The sequence below is a fragment of the Girardinichthys multiradiatus genome, chromosome 18 (genome assembly GCF_021462225.1).
Source record: "Girardinichthys multiradiatus isolate DD_20200921_A chromosome 18, DD_fGirMul_XY1, whole genome shotgun sequence".
NCBI classification, from domain to species: Eukaryota; Metazoa; Chordata; class Actinopteri; order Cyprinodontiformes; family Goodeidae; genus Girardinichthys; species Girardinichthys multiradiatus.
In genome coordinates, this window is record NC_061810.1 from 34,324,919 (window position 1) to 34,345,235 (window position 20,317).

The following is a 20,317-nucleotide window of genomic DNA, read 5'->3' on the forward strand; positions in this document are numbered from 1 at the left end:
GACTGGGCCTGTTTTCATCAACAGTTTTTGGGTCACAAGAATACCTGTTTCAGTCATGAGGGGTTGCTAGTGTTTAAAATTTGCTTAGTGAGGAGATGAAAGACTTTGTGAAGAGCTACAATTACTTAAATAATAGAAGTATCTCACTTCCACTATTAGCTTGTTCACTAAAACCAAGGAGCCCATACGTATCAGCCTATAATTACTTAATAAATAGGTGTCAGAACTAAAAGATGATGAATTCAAATATTTAAATTTCTAATTCATCATAATTTTGTTTTAATAAATTAGTAATTAGAATTTTTGAAACAGAGCAAACAACAAAAGCAACAAAAAGAGGTTTTTTGTTTTGTTTTGTTTTGTTTAATTGCCACAAATAGTCTTGATTTGTAGTTTGAGTATAATGAGCATAGGTGTCCTCTCAATGTTAAGACTTTAATGATGTTGACGTGAAAAATAATCAAGGAGGAATGCATAGAAGTGTTCAAATCTATTAAAATTAAACGGCCTGGTCATGTAGGATAATAAAAGAAGGACAGAGCAACAGACAGCAGAAAGCGTGAGATGATAGATTTTACACAACAGGAAAAAAAGCAAATCTTTAAATTTTAAAAAGGATTTCATGTTTTTTTTTGTTGTTGTGTTGCTTTCTGAAATGTTACTTAATGTTTTGCTGAAAATTATAGGCCTGTTTTGCTATATTATGCTTTTTTGCACCCACCCCTTTTTATCTATTTATTTCTTAGTTAATTATTATCATTATCATTATTTTGATTTATTTTCATTTTATTATTTTTTTACTCATTGGAGACGTGAAAAATAAAATTATTCTTTGTAGAAATGGTTTTCTTGTCTTTCTTTCACCTAAAATCATTCATTTATTCTTTATTTTTCCAAATTGTAGGTTTCTTTTTTAGAATAAAAAAAATTACTACATTCATAGATTTGAAAGATTTTCCCAGAGGCGTTTTTAATGAGATTATTTATCTTTACATACATTTTTTATTTCTCATGTGCTGACCAGGTAGCTTTTTCCTCAGTTTCCCTGAGACAATGATAATAAAAGACATTCTGATTCTGATTCTTCTTCAGTCATGACTTAACCTTGCACTCTCTGTATTTATATATATGTGTGTGTGTGTGTGTGTGTGTGTGTGTGTGTGTGTGCAGTGCACTACCATAAGATCATCCACCGAGACATCAAACCCTCCAACCTGCTGCTAGGGGACGACGGTCACGTCAAGCTCGCAGACTTCGGTGTCAGTAATGAGTTTGAGGGGCCCGATGCCCTCCTGTCGGGCACGGCGGGCACTCCGGCCTTCATGGCTCCTGAGATGATGAGCGAGCACCAGCAGAGCTTCAGTGGGAAGGTGAGATGTTCATCAGTGAATTACACAGTTTGTGATTTACCGACAAACTGCCAACAAGAAGCTTATAAGTGAAGGCGTCTTCTGACAGCTGGTGTGTTTGTTCCACAGGCGTTAGACGTGTGGGCGATGGGCATCACGCTGTACTGCTTTGTCTTTGGGGAGGTAATGCTGACTGCAGGATGTTTGTATAAACAACCTAACATTTCCTTTAAATGTATTTAGCATTTTTAACCTGTTTATCTTGTTCCAGTGCCCATTTTATGATGAGTACATTGTTTCTCTGCACAATAAGATCAAGAACATACCTGTGGACTTTCCAGAAAAGTAAGAAAACATGACTGAATATTAACCAACAGCCTCTAAAGATCATCTCAAGCTGTTGCTGACCTGAGAGACTTTCTACTTTTTTGTTACAATTATCAGTGACTTGCATCATAACATTAAGGCAGTAACACACCATGTCCTTTACTCCTGTTGTCATGGTTACATGTTTTTATCTTATTTGATGCTGTTGAGCTTGACGTTGGATTCTGTCATTTTAGCCGGGCTATTTTTGTGATATTTCAGGTGGTTCTATTTTGTTTGTAAAGCCTAATAATGGCCTTTATGGTTTACTCTATTTGTACAGTTGGATTTTGGGATTTGTCTTGAGTTGTGTAAACGGAAAGTAACTTAAACAGAATATTAGGTCTATTAAAGTTTCTGCCTGTGAAAGGGGAGGCACTATTCAAAAATCCCCTTTAGCTGCAGGCGTTCTGTCCGGTCACACCAGAGTTCCTTTGTTTTGCATCACTTCTAGTTGTAAAGCTCCGTCCACAAAGGTTTAGGTTTAAAACGATACTAAAGTCATGCTTCAGTGAAAATGTCAAGGAACCACTATAATTTCAGGAGCTATTCTTTAACGTTCGACCTTTTCCACTGCGTCTACCAAGATATAAACAGATTACCAGGGTAGAAATGTACCCCAGAAAATTGTCCTGGTAGGGAGGTAGCCGTCTTCACATTATCCTTAACCTTCAGGGTGGAGAATTGTGGAGGGAGGGTACGAAGCAGTCGGGATTGGTTGGTTTTTTTAAGCACTGTGTTTCTGTCATCTTAGTCAAAGCTCCTCTACTATTCATATTTCATTACCTTTAACTGTTAACGATAACAAATGACGGTCATCTGGTTCAGACTGTTAGTAGAGACTGAGTGGAGGGAGTCAATCTTACAATTAAAGTATTGCTTAAGGGTTTTAAACCATTTATGTTACAATATTATGATGCAGACGTAGGCCTTTTACCACCACAGAGAAGCAGTAATATCACAATTTTCTGGATTCTGCAATAAACTTTAAATATGAGCTGAAGAAGGTAATAACTGAGAGGAAAAGTTAAACAGCGTCAGAATTACAAACTACAGTTGTTTTGGGAGGTTCTACTTGAGCGTTTTGGGAGCACTGCTTCGCCCTGCTCAGGATCTTCTTTCGAAGTTCTGTGTAACCTGCTGTTGTGATTAATGTGGTATTAAATTTAAGTTGTTATTGAGCTCTGACGTCAGAGACATTAGCAGTAGGAATAAAAACAGTTTTTTGTTGATCCTTTACCAACAGCCCTTCAATAAGCGATGAGTTGAAGGATCTCATTGAAAGAATGCTGGATAAAAACCCTTCAACAAGAATCACCGTCCCTGAAATAAAGGTGAGACTGCAAACACTAAACGCTGTATCATCACAGCGGGAACTTGTTTGTATTGGTGCGTGTGTTGCTGTTGCAGCTCCATTCTTGGGTAACCGAGAACAACTCAAGTCCTCTCCCTCTGGAGGAGGAGCACTGCACAGCGGTGGAGGTCACTGACGAGGAGGTGCAGAACAGCGTTAAACTCATCCCCAGCCTGTCCGCCGTGGTGAGTCGCATTCTGTCCAGCAACTGCCTGCTGGGAGGACTGTTGCCAGCTCAGATATGACCATTTTGAATGTTTCCTGTGCTATAGTACTTTTGGTACCTTGCAAAAGTGTGCAACAGTTGCATTGTTTCCTGTTTACTTTCATCTATTTTATTGGGATTTTCTGTGATAGACCAGCACAACATAGGGCATAATTCTGAAGTGAATGTAATGCAGGTTTATCCAGAATGTTTTAAAGTGTGGCAATCTATTCAGCCTCATTTAGTTCGATACCACTCAAATCCAGCATAACCAGTTACCTTCATCTGTCAACTAATGGGTGTAATTAAATCTAAGTATTAATAAGTTGTAGCATAAAATCCCAAGCTTTGAACGTCTCATCTGAAAATGGGAAGAGTAGGAGCTACAAACCTTTCAGAACATGGACATCCACCTAAATCGATAGACTGAGCAAGGAGAACGTCAATCAGAGAAGCAGCCAACTGGCCCCTAGTAGCGCTGGAGGAGCTGCAAAGATTAACAGCAAAGCTACACTCCACAAATTTGGCCTTCGTCGAGGAATGAACTGAAGAAAGCCATCATGCAAAGAAAGACATCAGAAATCCCGTGAACAGTTTGCCAGACGCCATGTAGGGTACTCAGCAAATATGTGGCACAGGGCGATCCAGTTAGATCAGACAAAACCCAAACTTTTTGACCTATATGCAAAATGTGACAATCGGTGGAAAATCGACAATATACCATCCCTATGGTGAAACATGGTGTTGGCAGTATCATGCTGTGTGATGCTTCCCTTTAACAGGGACAGGGAAGCTGGGTAGATTTAGTGGAAAGATAGGTGGAGCTAAAGATGGAGCGCTACTGAAAGAAAACCTGTTGGAGGCCGCAAAACACTTAAAAGTGGGGCAGAGGTCCAGCTTCCAGTAGGACAACGACCCTAAACATACAGTGAGAGGTGCACTGGACTGGTTTCTATAAACAGTTTTTCAGTTAAATCGCTTAGAAATTTATGTTTTTAAATTCAGTCCAACTGAACTTAAGCTTTTTTTGCGAGAAGAACAAACAACAATTTAAATTTCTTGATGTGCAAAGCTGGTAGAGACAAACCCCAAGCCACTTATGCATAAAACCTCAACTACATGAACTGAATTTAGTTGTTATAATGTGACAAAATGTGAAAAAGTTCAGGGGAAAATAAAACATTTTGCTAGTCAGGATTAGCTGCCAATTTAACTAATAAATTGGTCATAAATTAGCATTCAACTTTCAGATAATCAAATGTGTCCTTTCTCTTTAAAGTTAACATTAGCACACTTATAAATATACTTTATAATCATTAAATGTCATAAGGGCACAAAAACATTTAATTTGGCTCCATTTACTTTTATGGATTTGTATTATTTGCATGCAAAGGTAAGATAAGAAGAAATTGTTTTTAAATTGTTTATTAGTGTTAATATCAGCAATCTATATCTACGCAGATTTAATGATTAAATCTAATATTTTGAAAATATTTTTGAGTAGACTTTAGAAAAGGTTTTTGCACATCTATTGAGACTCTTTCTGATGTCCACTGTAGATTCTTGTGAAGTCCATGCTGAGGAAGCGCTCTTTCAGTAATCCCTTCGAGTGTCAGGGCAGACGGGCAGAGAGGTCCATGTCTGCCCCCGGAGGTCTTCTTACGTAAGTAGCCTACTCTGCAAATCCTGTCTGCTCCTCTTTGCCAGCTCTGCGATTAGGCCTCTAACAGAATAAAGCAGCCAGCAGATGCTTGGATTAAACATAGATCAGTTCCATACTTCACATGTAGTGTGTCACTCACATATAATCTGGATGCCAAATCGGTTATTTTGAGGAGCTCCTCATGCTATGTCTGTCATGTACTTGCTAAAACCATTGATTCTGCATTGATACACTTGATGAAAGCCTCTGCAGCAGCGAACATGGCTGCGCTGCTTTTGTTTTCCATTAATAAGCCGATCTTGTCAAATAAGGACATGGTTAATTAACCCCCCCTCCCTCCCCGCAAGTATAGAGAAGTGGAGCTGCAGCTACATCCTCCTCCTCCTCACTCACCCATCCACCAGCAGGACTGCAGCATCCAGGATGGATTCTCCCACTCACTGAAACAGCCCTGCACATCAAATAACATATATGCTGATATGTGTTGTAGCACTTAATGATAACTGCATATTAACTGCATATTTGCAGTTATTTTTAAGTCAGGAAGGTGCAGGATGGGGCTTAAAATTTAAGATGATTTCCACCTGTGAGACAATGATGTGGTCTTGTCTTCCTGTTCTTTTTAGATAAAGTCTAATGCAATCTTACACCTTCCAGTTAATTATTACGCAAACTCAATGGATTTAAAATAATTAAGTACGAAGAAATTTTTTTATGCTAATTAGCAAATGAATAACCACAGACCTTTCAGTTTACAATATGAGCCAAAACTTTGTGCTCAAAATAGTTTATTGCATTATTATTCTATTAATATTATTATTATTGCTGTTAAACATTACTTACAACAAAATAGTTTGTTTTAAAAGATAATTCCTGATAATATGTTTTAAATAATGAGTACTTCTTTTAGTAAACCTATTATATTAAAGGTAGCAGTAGGTTTTAATATATATACACACGTGGACAAAATAGTTGGTACCCCTCGGTTATTGAAAGAAAAATCCACAATGGTCACAGAAATAACTTGAAAATGACAAAGGTAATAATGAATAAAAATTCTATGAAAATGAACAAATGAAAGTCAGACATTGCTTTTCAAACATGCTTGAAGAGAATTATTTTAAAAAATAAACTCATGAAACAGACCTGGACAAAAATGATGGTACCCCTGAAAATAATGTGACCAAAGGGAGATGTTGAATCAAGGTGTGTCCATTAATTAGCATCACAGGTGTCTACATTCTTGTAATCATTCAGTGGGCCTATATATAGGGCTACAGGTCGTCACTGTGCTGTTTGGTGACATGGTGTGTACCACACTCAACATGGACCAGAGGAAGCGAAGGAAAGAGTCGTCTCAGGAGAGTAGACAGAAAATTATAAACAAGCATGTTAAAGGTAAAGGTTATAAGACCATCTCGAAGCAGCTTCATGTTCCTGTGACTACAGCTGCACATATTATTTAGAAATTTAAGATCCATGGGGCTGTAGCCAACCTCCCTGGACGTGGCCGCAGGAGGAAAATTGATGACAAAGAGACGGATAATATGAACGGGAACAAAAGAGCCCAGAAAAACCTCTAAAGAGAATAGAGGTGAACTTCAAGCTCAAGGAACATCAGTGTCAGATCGCACCATCTGACGTAGTTTGAGACAAAGTGGACTTAATGGGAGACGACCAAGGAGAACACCATTGTTGAAAACAAATCATAAAAAGCCAGACTGGAATTTGCCAAACTACATGTTGACAAGCCACAAAGCTTCTGGGAGAATGTCCTTTGGACAGATGAGACAAAAATGTAACTTTTTGGCAAGGCACATCAGCTCTATGTTCACAGACGGAAAGATGAAGCATATGAAGAAACGAACACTGTCCCTACTGTGAAACATGAAGGAGGCTCTGTTATGTTCTGGGGCTGATTTGCTGCATCTGCCACAGGGTGTCTTGAATCTGTGAAGGTATAATAAAATCTCAAGACTATCAAGGGATTCTAGAGAGAAATGTGCTGCAGTGTCAGAAAGCTTGGTCTCAGTCGCAGGTCATGGGTCTTGCAACAGGATAATGACCCAAAACACAGTTAAAAACACCCAAGAATGGCTAAGAGGAAACATTGGACTATTCTGAAGTGACCTTCTATGAGCCCCGACCTAAATCCTATTGAGCATCTTTTGAAGGAGCTGAAACATGCCGTCTAGAAAAGTCACGCTTCAAACCTGAGACAACTGGAGCAGTTTGCTCATGAGGAGTGGACCAAAATACCTGCTGAGAGGTGCAGAAGTCTCATTGACAGTTATAGGTTTACTGCATTTGTTGCACAACCTCAAAAGGTTGCGCAAAATATTAAATTAAGGGTACCATCATTTTTGTCCAGGTCTGTTTCATGAGTTTATTTTTTTAAATAATTCTGTTGATGCATGTTTTGAAAAACAATGTCTGACTTTCATTTGTCCATTTTCATAGAATTTTTATTAATTATTACCTTTGTCAGATTCAAGTTATTTCTGTGACCATTGCGGGTTTTTCTTTCATTAACCGAGGGGTACCAACAATTTTGTCCACAGGTGTAGATCTTTCAAAAGGAATTGATGCACCTTATTGAATTTCCTTCATTTTCAACAACACCACATTTGAAGAACTACTTGCATTCTGCTTAAAACATGAGTCTCAAACATATAAATACTGGAAAATCTGTTAGGTACATCTTGCTAGTGGCGGGTTCAGAACTGCTTTCATTCTTTGTGGCGTGGACTCAACAATGTGTCAGAACCATTCTTCAGAAGGTTTGGTCCTTGTTGACACGATGACATCACACATTTACTGCAGATTTGTCAACTGCACCTCTATGCTGCCAATCTCTTATTCCACCATATCCCACAGATGCTCTATTTGATTGAGATCTGGTGACTGTGGAGACCAGGCGAGTAAAGTGAATTCTGTGTCATATTGATTAAACCAGTTTGGGATGATTTGAGCTCCTTCCTACTGGATAATGGCGCATTATTGCATGTAATTACAAGTCAGGATGGATTCATGCTTGTTTACATCGAATTCTGATCATACAGTCTGAATGTTGCAGATGAAATCTAAACTCATTAGACCAGGGTTAGGATTAAGGGCATTGTCATATTTTGATGAGTGTGTGCAAATTGTAGATTCACTTTGCTGTTGACACGAGTGACACCCGGCATGGTCTCCTGCTGCTATGGTCCATCTGTTATGCCTTCAGAGATGGCATTTCACATAACTTGGTGGAACAAGTGGCTATTTGAGCTACGATTGCCTTTCTGCCCCTTCTCTTCTGGCCACCAACATCAACAAGGCATTTTTATTTACACAACTGCGGCTCACTGAATATTTCCTCTTTTTCATACCATTCCTGTAAAGCCAAGCTTGCAGATCACCATGTTTCTAATATACTTGGACTAGTCCATCTGGTGTGGACCAAAAATTCCACTTTTAAATACTCTTTTTTTCCAATTCTGCTGCTCAGTTTGAACTTGAGCAAATCGTCTTTACTACATCTGAATGCCAAAATGTATTGAGTTGCTACCATGTGATTGGCTATTTATGTTAATAATCAATTCAATGGTTGTACCTAATAAGGTGGCAAAGCTTACACTTTTTTTTACAGTAGGAAGTCACATGCTGACGCCAACAGTGTAGTGATTCACTACTCAGACTTTACTATGGTGAAAAATATCTTTGGGTTTTAATATTGCAAGATCTTGCCCAGAGATCTCAACACAACCTTACTGGTTAGCATAACACACAATGTAAAACAATAAACTGTTAATCTTCCCATATCACTCTCTCAAAAAAAAAAAATGTTTCCTGGATGCCACCTTTAACTGCTGCTGGAATACTACAGTAAAATGTGTTTATGATAAAGTGTGTTGGGGTATAAACTCTGGCTTTTTATATCACATCTCCTTCTTGCAGAGGGTTTTGGGGCTTACTGGGGTCTTCGCCTCTGCCTTATCCATCCTCGAGGTAAATTGTTTTAAAGAAGCGTTTTAGGCTGAGCTTCATACGTAGTGCTTCATATGTAGCTCAGCTCATCTTGTTTGTTTAGCCTTAAGAGGATTTAAATTGGACAAGACAAAACAAAGCTCTCAGCTGCAGCTAAAGAAATCCTGTTGATGAGAGTTTTTTGTGCGGTTTCACTGCTGCTTGTCTCCTCTTGGATGAAAACTGATGAGCTGCGCTTTACAGCAGACATACTCTGTGACATTTTTAGTATTTTGACACCTCTTCCCTCTCACCTTCCTCATCTGTTTAATAGGTTTAACAAATGTTTGTCTCCCACAGGAAAATCAGCAGAGAAGGGAGCAGAGAAGGAGAGTTGGAGGACTTGTATGAGGATGAATCATTCACAGAGACCGCAGATTAAAGTCACAGGTTTTGATTAAAGCAGCAGGGAGGCAGCAGAAAAGCTAGTTTTTGTACTTTTTTTGGCTCTTTTCGGTTCCCTTATTTGCTTTTGTTCCATGCTCACTGTACTCACAAGCAGACCTTCTCTTTCCACCTCTGTGCAGAGGATCTTGAGATTAAATTAGTTTTAAAATAGCACACTAGCTGTGCTTAAGTGTTCAAAGGTCAGAATAGATGTAATTTTGCTCACTGTGCTTGTTTGCTGTTCTTATTATGGTTCTGTTACACCTGGCTGTAAAATTTATTTATAGACTAAAAATGTAAATAATATCCAAAAAAGTATTTTTATGTTTTCCTACAGCACCTAAAAAATAAAAGTCATTCTATGAAAATATATTTGGTTATGTGTAATGCGGCATCCAAAGCGTAATGTTTGTTAAGGAACACTAGATGGCAGCGTTTCGTTATCTCTGTTATTAATTACATGAAAGCCTTTGTTCAGTTTGCATGTTTTCTTAGAGGTTTATAATATTCACCCTTACACAAAAATTTAAATTAACTTTTTTTCTCAAGGATAACAATTTATTTAATGTTTTTATTATTAGTTTCTTGAAACTTGTCAGGTTCTGAATTTTAAATTTAAGAACATAAAGGTTGCTTAAACAGCAATAATCTGCTCTGCTGTAGTTCCTTAGAGCAAGAAAACTAGGCCAAAGGCCTTGCTGACTTAAGAAACCTGGACAGTAGCTTTTGAACGTCTACCCGGCCCTATTAAAAATTACAGTTTTTAAATTATAAGAAATTATATTTATCTTTATTCAACAAATCTGTTTGGAGGAAAAGAAAAGAAAAGTTTAAATTATCTGGATGCACAAGCTTGTACACCCTTTAACTAATACTTTGTTGCAGCACCTTCTGATTACATTTCAGTATTACATCCTCTGGGTACACACATAACCTCCAGGTGTAGTTAATCTGACTAACCATAAACTTCAGTTGTCCTTCTAGGAATTTCTTGATATTTTCTTATTTCCTTTAGCTACAGCCATACTATACAGAGAGAATAAAAATCATAATGGTCTCATTCTACAGCATTAAGTATATATTGTGCCATAGTGCAGTAACTACAGTCATCAATAATTGGAGAAAATGTGGGACAAAAGTGACATTTCAAAAGCTGGTTGTTTCTCCATAAATTACAAAAAGCAAGACAAAAACTGGTGAGAATGCTGCCAAGAAGCCAACAGGAGCACTGGAGATGCAGGAATTTCTGCTGAGTTCTGGTTCCATTCTGCTGGTTACCTCATCCTCCTATATTTTCTATATCTGGAAGGAGTATGTTTGCAAGACAGAAGCTTTTTATTCAAAATAAAACATATAGTCCTGACTCAGATCTCCCAAAACCTTGTGGAAGAATATGTCACGGTCTGGCAAACCCAAACTGGAACGTTTGGGCCAAAATTCAAAAAGGTAAACCTGACACAGAGAAAAACACTGTTCCCACAGAGAAACATGGTGTTGGAAGCATCATCCTCCGAGTTTAGAAAATTGAAGATGGAGAGGGATTTTACTTTTCAGCTTCACCGGTAGTTCAAGACTACATCCAAATTTGTCATGAGAGGCTGAGGTTGTGCAGGACCGGTGTGCGAACAGGAGTGTTAGAGCTGTATGGTGAGTAGATCAGGTGTTTTAATAACAAAACAAGAAAACTTACAGGGAGGCAGGGGACAGAACACGAGTAAGGTCAAAGGCAAGGGGCAGGCTGATCCAGTGACGAGAACAGAAAACCAGAGTATAAGTATTGAGGTAGGGAGGAGAATGGACCAATGAACAAAGTAGGTTAAACAATGGAACTAAAGAACATGAACAGGGAGGAACCAGATCTACAAGGAAATACAAACACACATCTAACACAGGAATCCAGGAGAGTAATCTTAACACAAGGATGAGATGATGAATTTAAACATGAACTGAAATAACAGCAGCTGAAGCATGTAAGAGAAAACAGACTAAGAACTCAAACGCAAACAGGCAGATCCTGACAAAATTAGCCAAAGAATGAATGAATAAAGTTTTGGAAAGGCTAAACATTTAGTATCCAGCCTTAACCATGTGCAAAAAAACATGTTTTTTCTTTGTTTCATCTGGCTCTTTTGTGCCCCTCGTTTCTAATGCCACCCTGGGCAGCTAACAATGTTTCCCATATGAAAAACTGCCACATGTTGCAAGAACCTGGGTTTTTAACAGGGTGAGTACCCTTTTGAGGGCTATACTGTATACATATAACATGCAATAGAAAATACACTCAATATGTAGAGTTAAAAATAGATTTTTTCAGTAACTGAAAAAGAAAAGGAAATATTAAAGCTGACCTGCAATGATAAAATTATTATATTTAGCTTTTGTAAGCATAAATTGTGGGATTATCAGCAACATTAGTTTAAATATTATTTTATGGACATTAACACACAAAACAGATCTAATATAGAATTTCCCGGAAGAAAAAACCCACTACTTGGGATTCTGCTGTATGACCCATTTATAGAGTTAATATTCTCAACTTCAAAGTATTTTATCTAGCCTGGTCTTTGATCTAACACACTTATTACTCATTTGATTATGCTGCAAAAAAAGATGCCTCAGCTCTGAGAATGAAGCATGATGCAGCACAATGTAAAATCCTTTAGCAATCCAATGCAAGTATTATGCTAGCATAGTGTTTCCAGATCATATGATTTATCATTGTGAGCGGTCTTCAGAGAGACAGGACTTCTGGAGAGTGCACAGGGATTTTTTTTCTGGGGGTGTGCAGTAGGTGAAAACTGTCTCTGGTGAAAACATAGCTGTATGTACAAATGATACAATTGAAGTTAGATATTGTGAAAGGATAAAAAATAAATCCAACTGATAGCTAATATTGTAGCAATTATTTAGTAATTGTCCCGAATTAGACATACCAAAAGATGACATTATTAAATAGAACAATAGTGTTGCATCCCATGACAGATTTGCAATAATTGAATTGTGTACAAGTGGTATTTTATATTACCACAGACAGTTATACTTTTATACTTTTTATTGTTGCCTTTTTAACTCCATATAAAGCCAAAATGATAAATGTTGCAACAAAATACAAAAGCAAAATCAGCAAAACTAGCCCTGCTACACGCTAATTAGCTAATAGCATTAGCCTTTTAGGCTTTTAAAGCCAGAATAACTTTTTCAAATAAGTCTAAGCAATTCCCTCCACTCTGGGCCAAGCACTTTAAGAAGTCTTACTGAAATGAAAGTACATCAATTTGTTTAGATAAGCTTGACTAGCTACACATCAGAGTTAGCCGTGACAAGAGAAGCATTGTTAAATGCCTTTTAACACCTTGATTGAATCCTGACAGTTCAAATGTGTGCTTGTCTTTGATCTTGATCTCTTTATCCTAATATCTTTTTGAAGCTAAATACCAACAGTTTAACCAAGTTTCAATAAGAATATTAAATAAAGTAATGCTACCATACTACAGTCAAACAAGCCAAAAGGTGGCTGAACGTTTACATAAAATAAAAGTTTGTGGACCATTTACAGTGTTCTGAAACAACTTAGGACACCCTATGAAGATCTGTGTGTTTTCTGACATATTTTAGTATTTGGGTGTTTAATATAAATTAAACAACAATTAAAGTAAATCGCCTAAACAATTCAAACTCAACAAAAGTCCTTTTAAAACTTAAAAAAGACAGTTTCTAAGGAGGAATAAATTATGACACACAGGCAATAATTCCCATTTAAATGGCTAAAATTAGGAATGAATCAGGAGCACACGATTAGAACATCATTATTCAGCATTCTGAAGGATGTTTGTCCTTTTTAAAACTCAGACATTTAGTTTGACTGTTGAAGTGAGAGTACACAGCAAGGTAAGATCACAAGAGCTGTCCGAAGCTTTTAAAAAGAATATTTATGAGTCTGATAAGGGAATAAAGAGATCTCAAAACGGGCCTGTCCAGCTCTTCTTTGTAGAACTCAGCATGGATTCTACCATGTATCAGACAGTGCATGAGGAAATTGCCAGAACATCTGTAAATAATTAAAGCTAAAGTAGAACTGGACCCAAACAATGACCCAGAACAGACCAGTAAATCTACCAAGGACTAGCTGAGTATTAGGAAATAAAAAGTCACGGGCCAGGTCTGTTTAGACTTTAACCTTGAAGTCGGCGCTACAGAATGCTTTATGCCAACATTTGCTGCCACAGAGACTGGTAGATAACTTCAAGAAGCATCTGAGTGTGGTTATTTCGATCAATGGTGGGAAGACTAGCTATTTGGGTAATTTTTTGTTGTGTTGTAGCAATCACTTTCTTTTCCAGAGATAAAAAATAGGACGTTAATAGGTGAACATATCTTCAAAGAGAAATTAGTATTACCTTGGATGTTCAAATGTTTTTCTCACTATTTTGTTTCTCACTGAAACAAGCTTGTGTGACTTTTTTCTTTTTGAAATCATCTACATGCCAATTCACTATTTCATTAGGCTAACTTGGAATGATGATCTTGAAAGTTTCAGAATCAAAATTTGGCTTTAAAAGATTATGGATGTATTTCAGTAACAGCTTCGGTTTTCTGCAGTCAGTGTTCTCTGTATCCTGAGGCGGCTGATGCAATACGGTACAAACTAGAAACACAAAGGTTTAGACTGCAAAGTGTGAAAATTGCATGTGTAATTTTCACCATTTGCTTTTTGTGTAAATCCCTTTAAAGTGCAATTTAAATAACTGCTCAGCGATTGCAGGCTAAAAGGGTTGATTTGTATTCCTGCTGTCGGCCCATTTTTCTGCTTGCTGCAGTTATGTGACGACCAAAGAGGAGTGTTTCTGAGCAAAGATTTCTGTGGAAACAGTTGCCATGCAACAGCACAATACAGCGCTTGTGCAGAGTACTAACTTCACTGTATGACTGCTCTTTTTCTTTACCTCATGCAGCCATGGAACAGCCCCCTTGGTTCTCTTCTGTTCTCTCCACTGTATGCTCAAATGCATAATAGAGTCTCTGTTTGGGGTAGGTGGTAAGTGTGGTGTCTGCTTGTTTCACCGGTGGTCAGGGGAAACTTGCTTCAGCATCTGCTCCCACACCCAGACTGCTTTTAGTTTCCACAAACAAAGCCAGCTAGTTCAACCTCAGCTAAGCACTAATCCTTAGCTACGCTGTAAACGTTCCACTCTTGTCACCATACTGCATTTTACCCCTTCAGTCTCAGCCTTTGACCACTCTCTGCGTGTTATTCCCCACGTCTGAACCCAGCAGTTTACTGTCAGTTGAACTGTAAATCCCCCCTCGAGTAGGTGAAGTGAAAGGAGCGGGCTTTTTATTCTTATTCCCTGCACTTTGGGGAATCCCCTGTGCCCACATACATAATGAGTCACCATCTTTGATAACAGACAGTAGACCCACAAACAAGGGGAGGAATAATTTGTCAACCAGTTGGCACCAGAGGAGCCAGCTATTCATACTACTTGAACTTTTCCTAGGTTTGTCAAGTTACAACAAAAAACCTTAGGTTTTAATGTGACAGACCACCACAAAGTAGTGCGTAATTGTAAAGAGGACAGAAATGCTACATAGTATTAAAAAATCTAAATAAATAAAAATCTGCCCCTCTTTACTCCGATACACCTAAATAAAGTCTGGTGCCTTTTGCCATCAGATGTTAACTAATTAGTTAACAGAGTTTGTGTGTTTGTTTGTGTGAATTGTTCTAAGTATAACTACAGCGGTTGTGCGAAGACCTCAAAGGTTTATTGGAGAACATTAGGGAACAAAACACCTGATGAAGACTAAGCAACACAGTGGACAGGCCAGGGATACAGTTGTAGAGAAATTTATAGCAGGGTTTGGTTATAACTAAATCCCCAGCTTTGAAAATCTCATGAAGCCTCTTTTAATCCACCATCTGATAATTGAAAGAGTGTGACACAATTGTAAATCTGCCAAGAAATGGCCATCCATGTAAACTAATAGGCTGGGTATGGAGAGTGTTAACCAGAGAAGCACCCAAGAGGGACATGGTAACTCTGGAGGCGCTGCAGAACTGATGGAGGAGTCTATGTTGAAAGAAAGCAACAACAACAAAAAAACAATTTGCAGGTTGCCACCAATTGTGCCACTGTAGTGAGCCCAGCAAATATGATGAATAAAGTGCTCTGGTAAAATTTTGGCCTCCATGCAACCTGCTACATGTAGCATAAAACTATGAGCATCAACTTGAACACACCATCCCCATTGTAACACATGGTAGTGGCGGCACCATGCTGTGGGGATGTTTTTCTTTGATAGGGAGGACTTGATGGGAAGGCGGATTAAGCTAAAGACCACTGAATACAATCCTGGAAGTACTGACTTAGAAAGGCTGAATACAAATGCGTGCCATGCTTTTTGGGATGTTTAATTTGAAATTCACTTTACAACTATGCATTACTTTGTGGTGGTCATAAATGGAAGTTTGGGGTGGTAACAAGACAAAATGTGAATACCAGGTATGAATAATTTTGCAAGGTACTTTAAGGACATCTCACAGTGAGGAGGAGGGGGAGGGATGGGAACTCTTTCTGTAAAAATACTAAAACTAGGGGGAAAGAGCTTCTTGAATGTGTTTTTAAGTATGTGGGTTCCTCACTGCAAAATAAGGACCATGGGGCAATGAAAGGTTCATAAAAAGAGTTAAATCAGATATCCTCCCGCCATTTATTCAAGACTCAAACACCCACTTAGTTTCAAATCTTAACTGACAAATAATGAAGTTCATCTTCCACCACTTTTACTGCATTTGCAAAGTTAAAAGTAATTAGATTTATACTTTGCATAATGAAATTTAATTTAGTTTTTTGTTAATTTTTCCAGTTGCATCTCTGCTGAAATGGAAGACCATAAAGGAAAAAACAGTTATGTAACACAACAAAAGGGAGGAGGAGAGGACTTAATTTTAGACTCACTTTTCACAAACTTATCCTCATCACACAAGTCTTTATAGTTATAAATAATCACATCTGATAGTTTAAAAAAATGCCTCTTGAAGTGAATAATCAGACTATTACTGCAGTGGGCTTCAGCTGGAGAGAGAGGTGCAACGCAGCTTTGAAAGCTTTGGGATGGGTGTTTGCTCAAATAGTTTTATGAAAACCTTTGGTTGAGTGTTGTGGCACTTTTCAATAAATAATACAATGTCTAAATGTTAGCCTGAATAATTCATTTTGAATCAGTCAAGTATAACAGCTGTGGTTGTACCAGAAAAAGTCAGCACCCCCCTGCGTCTTATCATGCCTTCTGCAGAGAATGAAATATTAATTTTATTAGCCATGTTTGTGTAATTTTATGTTATTTATTGTAAAAACAACTGATGAATCCGGTTCTTTAACTATAGGACATGATTTCGTTCCTTCCATACAGAAAAGCGTATAGTGTCTTTAGTGGGGAGTCTGTCACATCGATGTCTCTGGTCTACTCACTGTCTCCTCTCAGGCTGCAGGGAAGCCTATTTATAGATCTGTCTCTGTTCTCAGTCCCCTTTTTTCTCTCCATCGCTCTTTTTCCCCTCCGTCTCTACCTCTAATGGCCTGATATTACTGGAGCTGTACAGTTATTATCTTCCTTAAGATCTATAAGCTGCTGATCATGGCGAGTTGGATTTTTTTAAACTTCTAAAACTTGACGCCTCTGTTTGGGGAACTGCTCAGAAATGCAGTACAGTGTTTTATTCTAACATCAGATTTTTCCATTGGGCTACTTTTGGGCTACTGGCCCCCAAATAAAGTGTTGATAACAAATATGTCTGTCTTTGGGGTATTGGGGTGAAGACTTGCTGCTAGTCTGGTGACATGCCCAACTAGGTCCTAGAGCCTTGAGCTTTGGTTTATGATGACTGGGTGAACATTTACAGGTCCTTCTCAAAATATTAGCATATTGTGATAAAGTTAATTATTTTCCATAATGTCATGATGAAAATTTAACATTCATATATTTTAGATTCATTGCACACTAACTGAAATATTTCAGGTCTTTTATTGTCTTAATACGGATGATTTTGGCATACAGCTCATGAAAACCCAAAATTCCTATCTCACAAAATTAGCATATTTCATCCGACCAATAAAAGAAAAGTGTTTTTAATACAAAAAATGTCAACCTTCAAATAATCATGTACAGTTATGCACTCAATACTTGGTCGGGAGTCCTTTGGCAGAAATGACTGCTTCAATGCGGCGTGGCATGGAGGCAATCAGCCTGTGGCACTGCTGAGGTCTTATGGAGGCCCAGGATGCTTCGATAGCGGCCTTTAGCTCATCCAGAGTGTTGGGTCTTGAGTCTCTCAACGTTCTCTTCACAATATCCCACAGATTCTCTATGGGGTTCAGGTCAGGAGAGTTGGCAGGCCAATTGAGCACAGTGATACCATGGTCAGTAAACCATTTACCAGTGGTTTTGGCACTGTGAGCAGGTGCCAGGTCATGCTGAAAAATGAAATCTTCATCTCCATAAAGCTTTTCAGCAGATGGAAGCATGAAGTGCTCCAAAATCTCCTGATAGCTAGCTGCATTGACCCTGCCCTTGATAAAACACAGTGGACCAACACCAGCAGCTGACACGGCACCCCAGACCATCACTGACTGTGGGTACTTGACACTGGACTTCTGGCATTTTGGTATTTCCTTCTCCCCAGTCTTCCTCCAGACTCTGGCACCTTGATTTCCGAATGACATGCAGAATTTGCTTTCACCCGAAAAAAGTACTTTGGACCACTGAGCAACTGTCCAGTGCTGCTTCTCTGTAGCCCAGGTCAGGCGCTTCTGCCGCTGTTTCTGGTTCAAAAGTGGCTTGACCTGGGGAATGCGGCACCTGTAGCCCATTTCCTGCACACGCCTGTGCACGGTGGCTCTGGATGTTTCTACTTCAGACTCAGTCCACTGCTTCCGCAGGTCCCCCAAGGTCTGGAATTGGCCCTTCTCCACAATCTTCCTCAGGGTCCGGTCACCTCTTCTCGTTGTGCAGCGTTTTCTGCCACACTTCCCACAGCCTGCGGCGGACTTCCCACTGAGGTGCCTTGATACAGCACTCTGGGAACAGCCTATTCGTTCAGATATTTCTTTCTGTGTCTTACCCTCTTGCTTGAGGGTGTCAATAGTGGCCTTCTGGACAGCAGTCAGGTCGGCAGTCTTACCCATGATTGGGGTTTTGAGTGATGAACCAGGCTGGGAGTTTTAAAGGCCTCAGGAATCTTTTGCAGGTGTTTAGAGTTAACTCGTTGATTCAGATGATTAGGTTCATAGCTCGTTTAGAGACCCTTTTAATGATATGCTAATTTTGTGAGATAGGAATTTTGGGTTTTCATGAGCTGTATGCCAAAATCATCCGTATTAAGACAATAAAAGACCTGAAATATTTCAGTTAGTGTGCAATGAATCTAAAATATATGAATGTTACATTTTCATCATTACATTATGGAAAATAATGAACTTTATCACAATATGCTAATATTTTGAGAAGGACCTGTATAGTGAGACCTAAAAGCCACAGGAGGTTCAAGGCCTTGCTTTAGTCAGGACGGCTGCATCCACGCAGTGTGTCGCTCAGTAAAATCAATGGACAACAGCATCAGAGCCTAGACCATGTGATGACCTTTCAGCAAAATGTCACAAATTGACTGATGGGGTAAGAAGCAAATAATCTGGTGTCAAAAGCAAGAAGGAAGGAAAAAAGTTATAGGCAGCAAGATTTGTAGCTGCCAGAATTATGTTAATATTCCCAAGGTGACACTGAATACATGCACATATTTACTGTGGATAATGTGTTCGTTTTTTATGTTTACCCACTAACCTACAGGTCCTTCTCAAAATATTAGCATATTGTGATAAAGTTCATTATTTTCCATAATGTCATGATGAAAATGTAACATTCATATATTTTAGATTCATTGCACACTAACTGAAATATTTCAGGTCTTTTATTGTCTTAATACGGATGATTTTGGCATACAGCTCATGAAAACCCAAAATTCCTATCTCACAAAATTAGTATATTATTAAAAGGGTCTCTAAACGAGCTATGAACCTAATCATCTGAATCAACGAGTTAACTCTAAACACCTGCAAAAGATTCCTGAGGCCTTTAAAACTCCCAGCCTGGTTCATCACTCAAAACCCCAATCATGGGTAAGACTGCCGACCTGACTGCTGTCCAGAAGGCCACTATTGACACCCTCAAGCAAGAGGGTAAGACACAGAAAGAAATATCTGAACGAATAGGCTGTTCCCAGAGTGCTGTATCAAGGCACCTCAGTGGGAAGTCTGTGGGAAGGAAAAAGTGTGGCAGAAAACGCTGCACAACGAGAAGAGGTGACCGGACCCTGAGGAAGATTGTGGAGAAGGGCTGATTCCAGACCTTGGGGGACCTGCGGAAGCAGTGGACTGAGTCTGGAGTAGAAACATCCAGAGCCACCGTGCACAGGCGTGTGCAGGAAATGAGCTACAGGTGCCGCATTCCCCAGACCTGGGCTACAGAGAAGCAGCACTGGACTGTTGCTCAGTGGTCCAAAGTACTTTTTTCGGATGAAAGCAAATTCTGCATGTCATTCGGAAATCAAGGTGCCAGAGTCTGGAGGAAGACTGGGGAGAAGGAAATGCCAAAATGCCAGAAGTCCAGTGTCAAGTACCCACAGTCAGTGATGGTCTGGGGTGCCGTGTCAGCTGCTGGTGTTGGTCCACTGTGTTTTATCAAGGGCAGGGTCAATGCAGCTAGCTATCAGGAGATTTTGGAGCACTTCATGCTTCCATCTGCTGAAAAGCTTTATGGAGATGAAGATTTCATTTTTCAGCACGACCTGGCACCTGCTCACAGTGCCAAAACCACTGGTAAATGGTTTACTGACCATGGTATCACTGTGCTCAATTGGCCTGCCAACTCTCCTGACCTGAACCCCATGGAGAATCTGTGGGATATTGTGAAGAGAACGTTGAGAGACTCAA

General features: G+C 39.0%; 1 protein-coding gene across 2 annotated transcripts in view; it reads left to right on the plus strand.

Moving 5' to 3' along the window:
- The window catches only part of camkk1b (calcium/calmodulin-dependent protein kinase kinase 1, alpha b), a 13,870-nt gene extending 4,168 nt beyond the window's left edge, over positions 1 to 9,702 (plus strand). Inside the window, exons 9-16 of one of the 2 annotated variants that reach the window (XM_047392787.1) lie at positions 1,171 to 1,370; positions 1,479 to 1,532; positions 1,621 to 1,694; positions 2,962 to 3,049; positions 3,126 to 3,254; positions 4,834 to 4,937; positions 8,877 to 8,927; positions 9,246 to 9,702. In XM_047392787.1, the coding sequence (XP_047248743.1) occupies positions 1,171 to 1,370; positions 1,479 to 1,532; positions 1,621 to 1,694; positions 2,962 to 3,049; positions 3,126 to 3,254; positions 4,834 to 4,937; positions 8,877 to 8,927; positions 9,246 to 9,327 (782 nt within the window). In that variant the 3' untranslated portion in view covers positions 9,328 to 9,702. The remainder of the gene's footprint in view (positions 1 to 1,170; positions 1,371 to 1,478; positions 1,533 to 1,620; positions 1,695 to 2,961; positions 3,050 to 3,125; positions 3,255 to 4,833; positions 4,938 to 8,876; positions 8,928 to 9,245) is intronic. The other variant, XM_047392788.1, reaches the window with a different exon arrangement.
- The last annotated feature ends 10,615 nt before the right edge of the window (positions 9,703 to 20,317 follow it).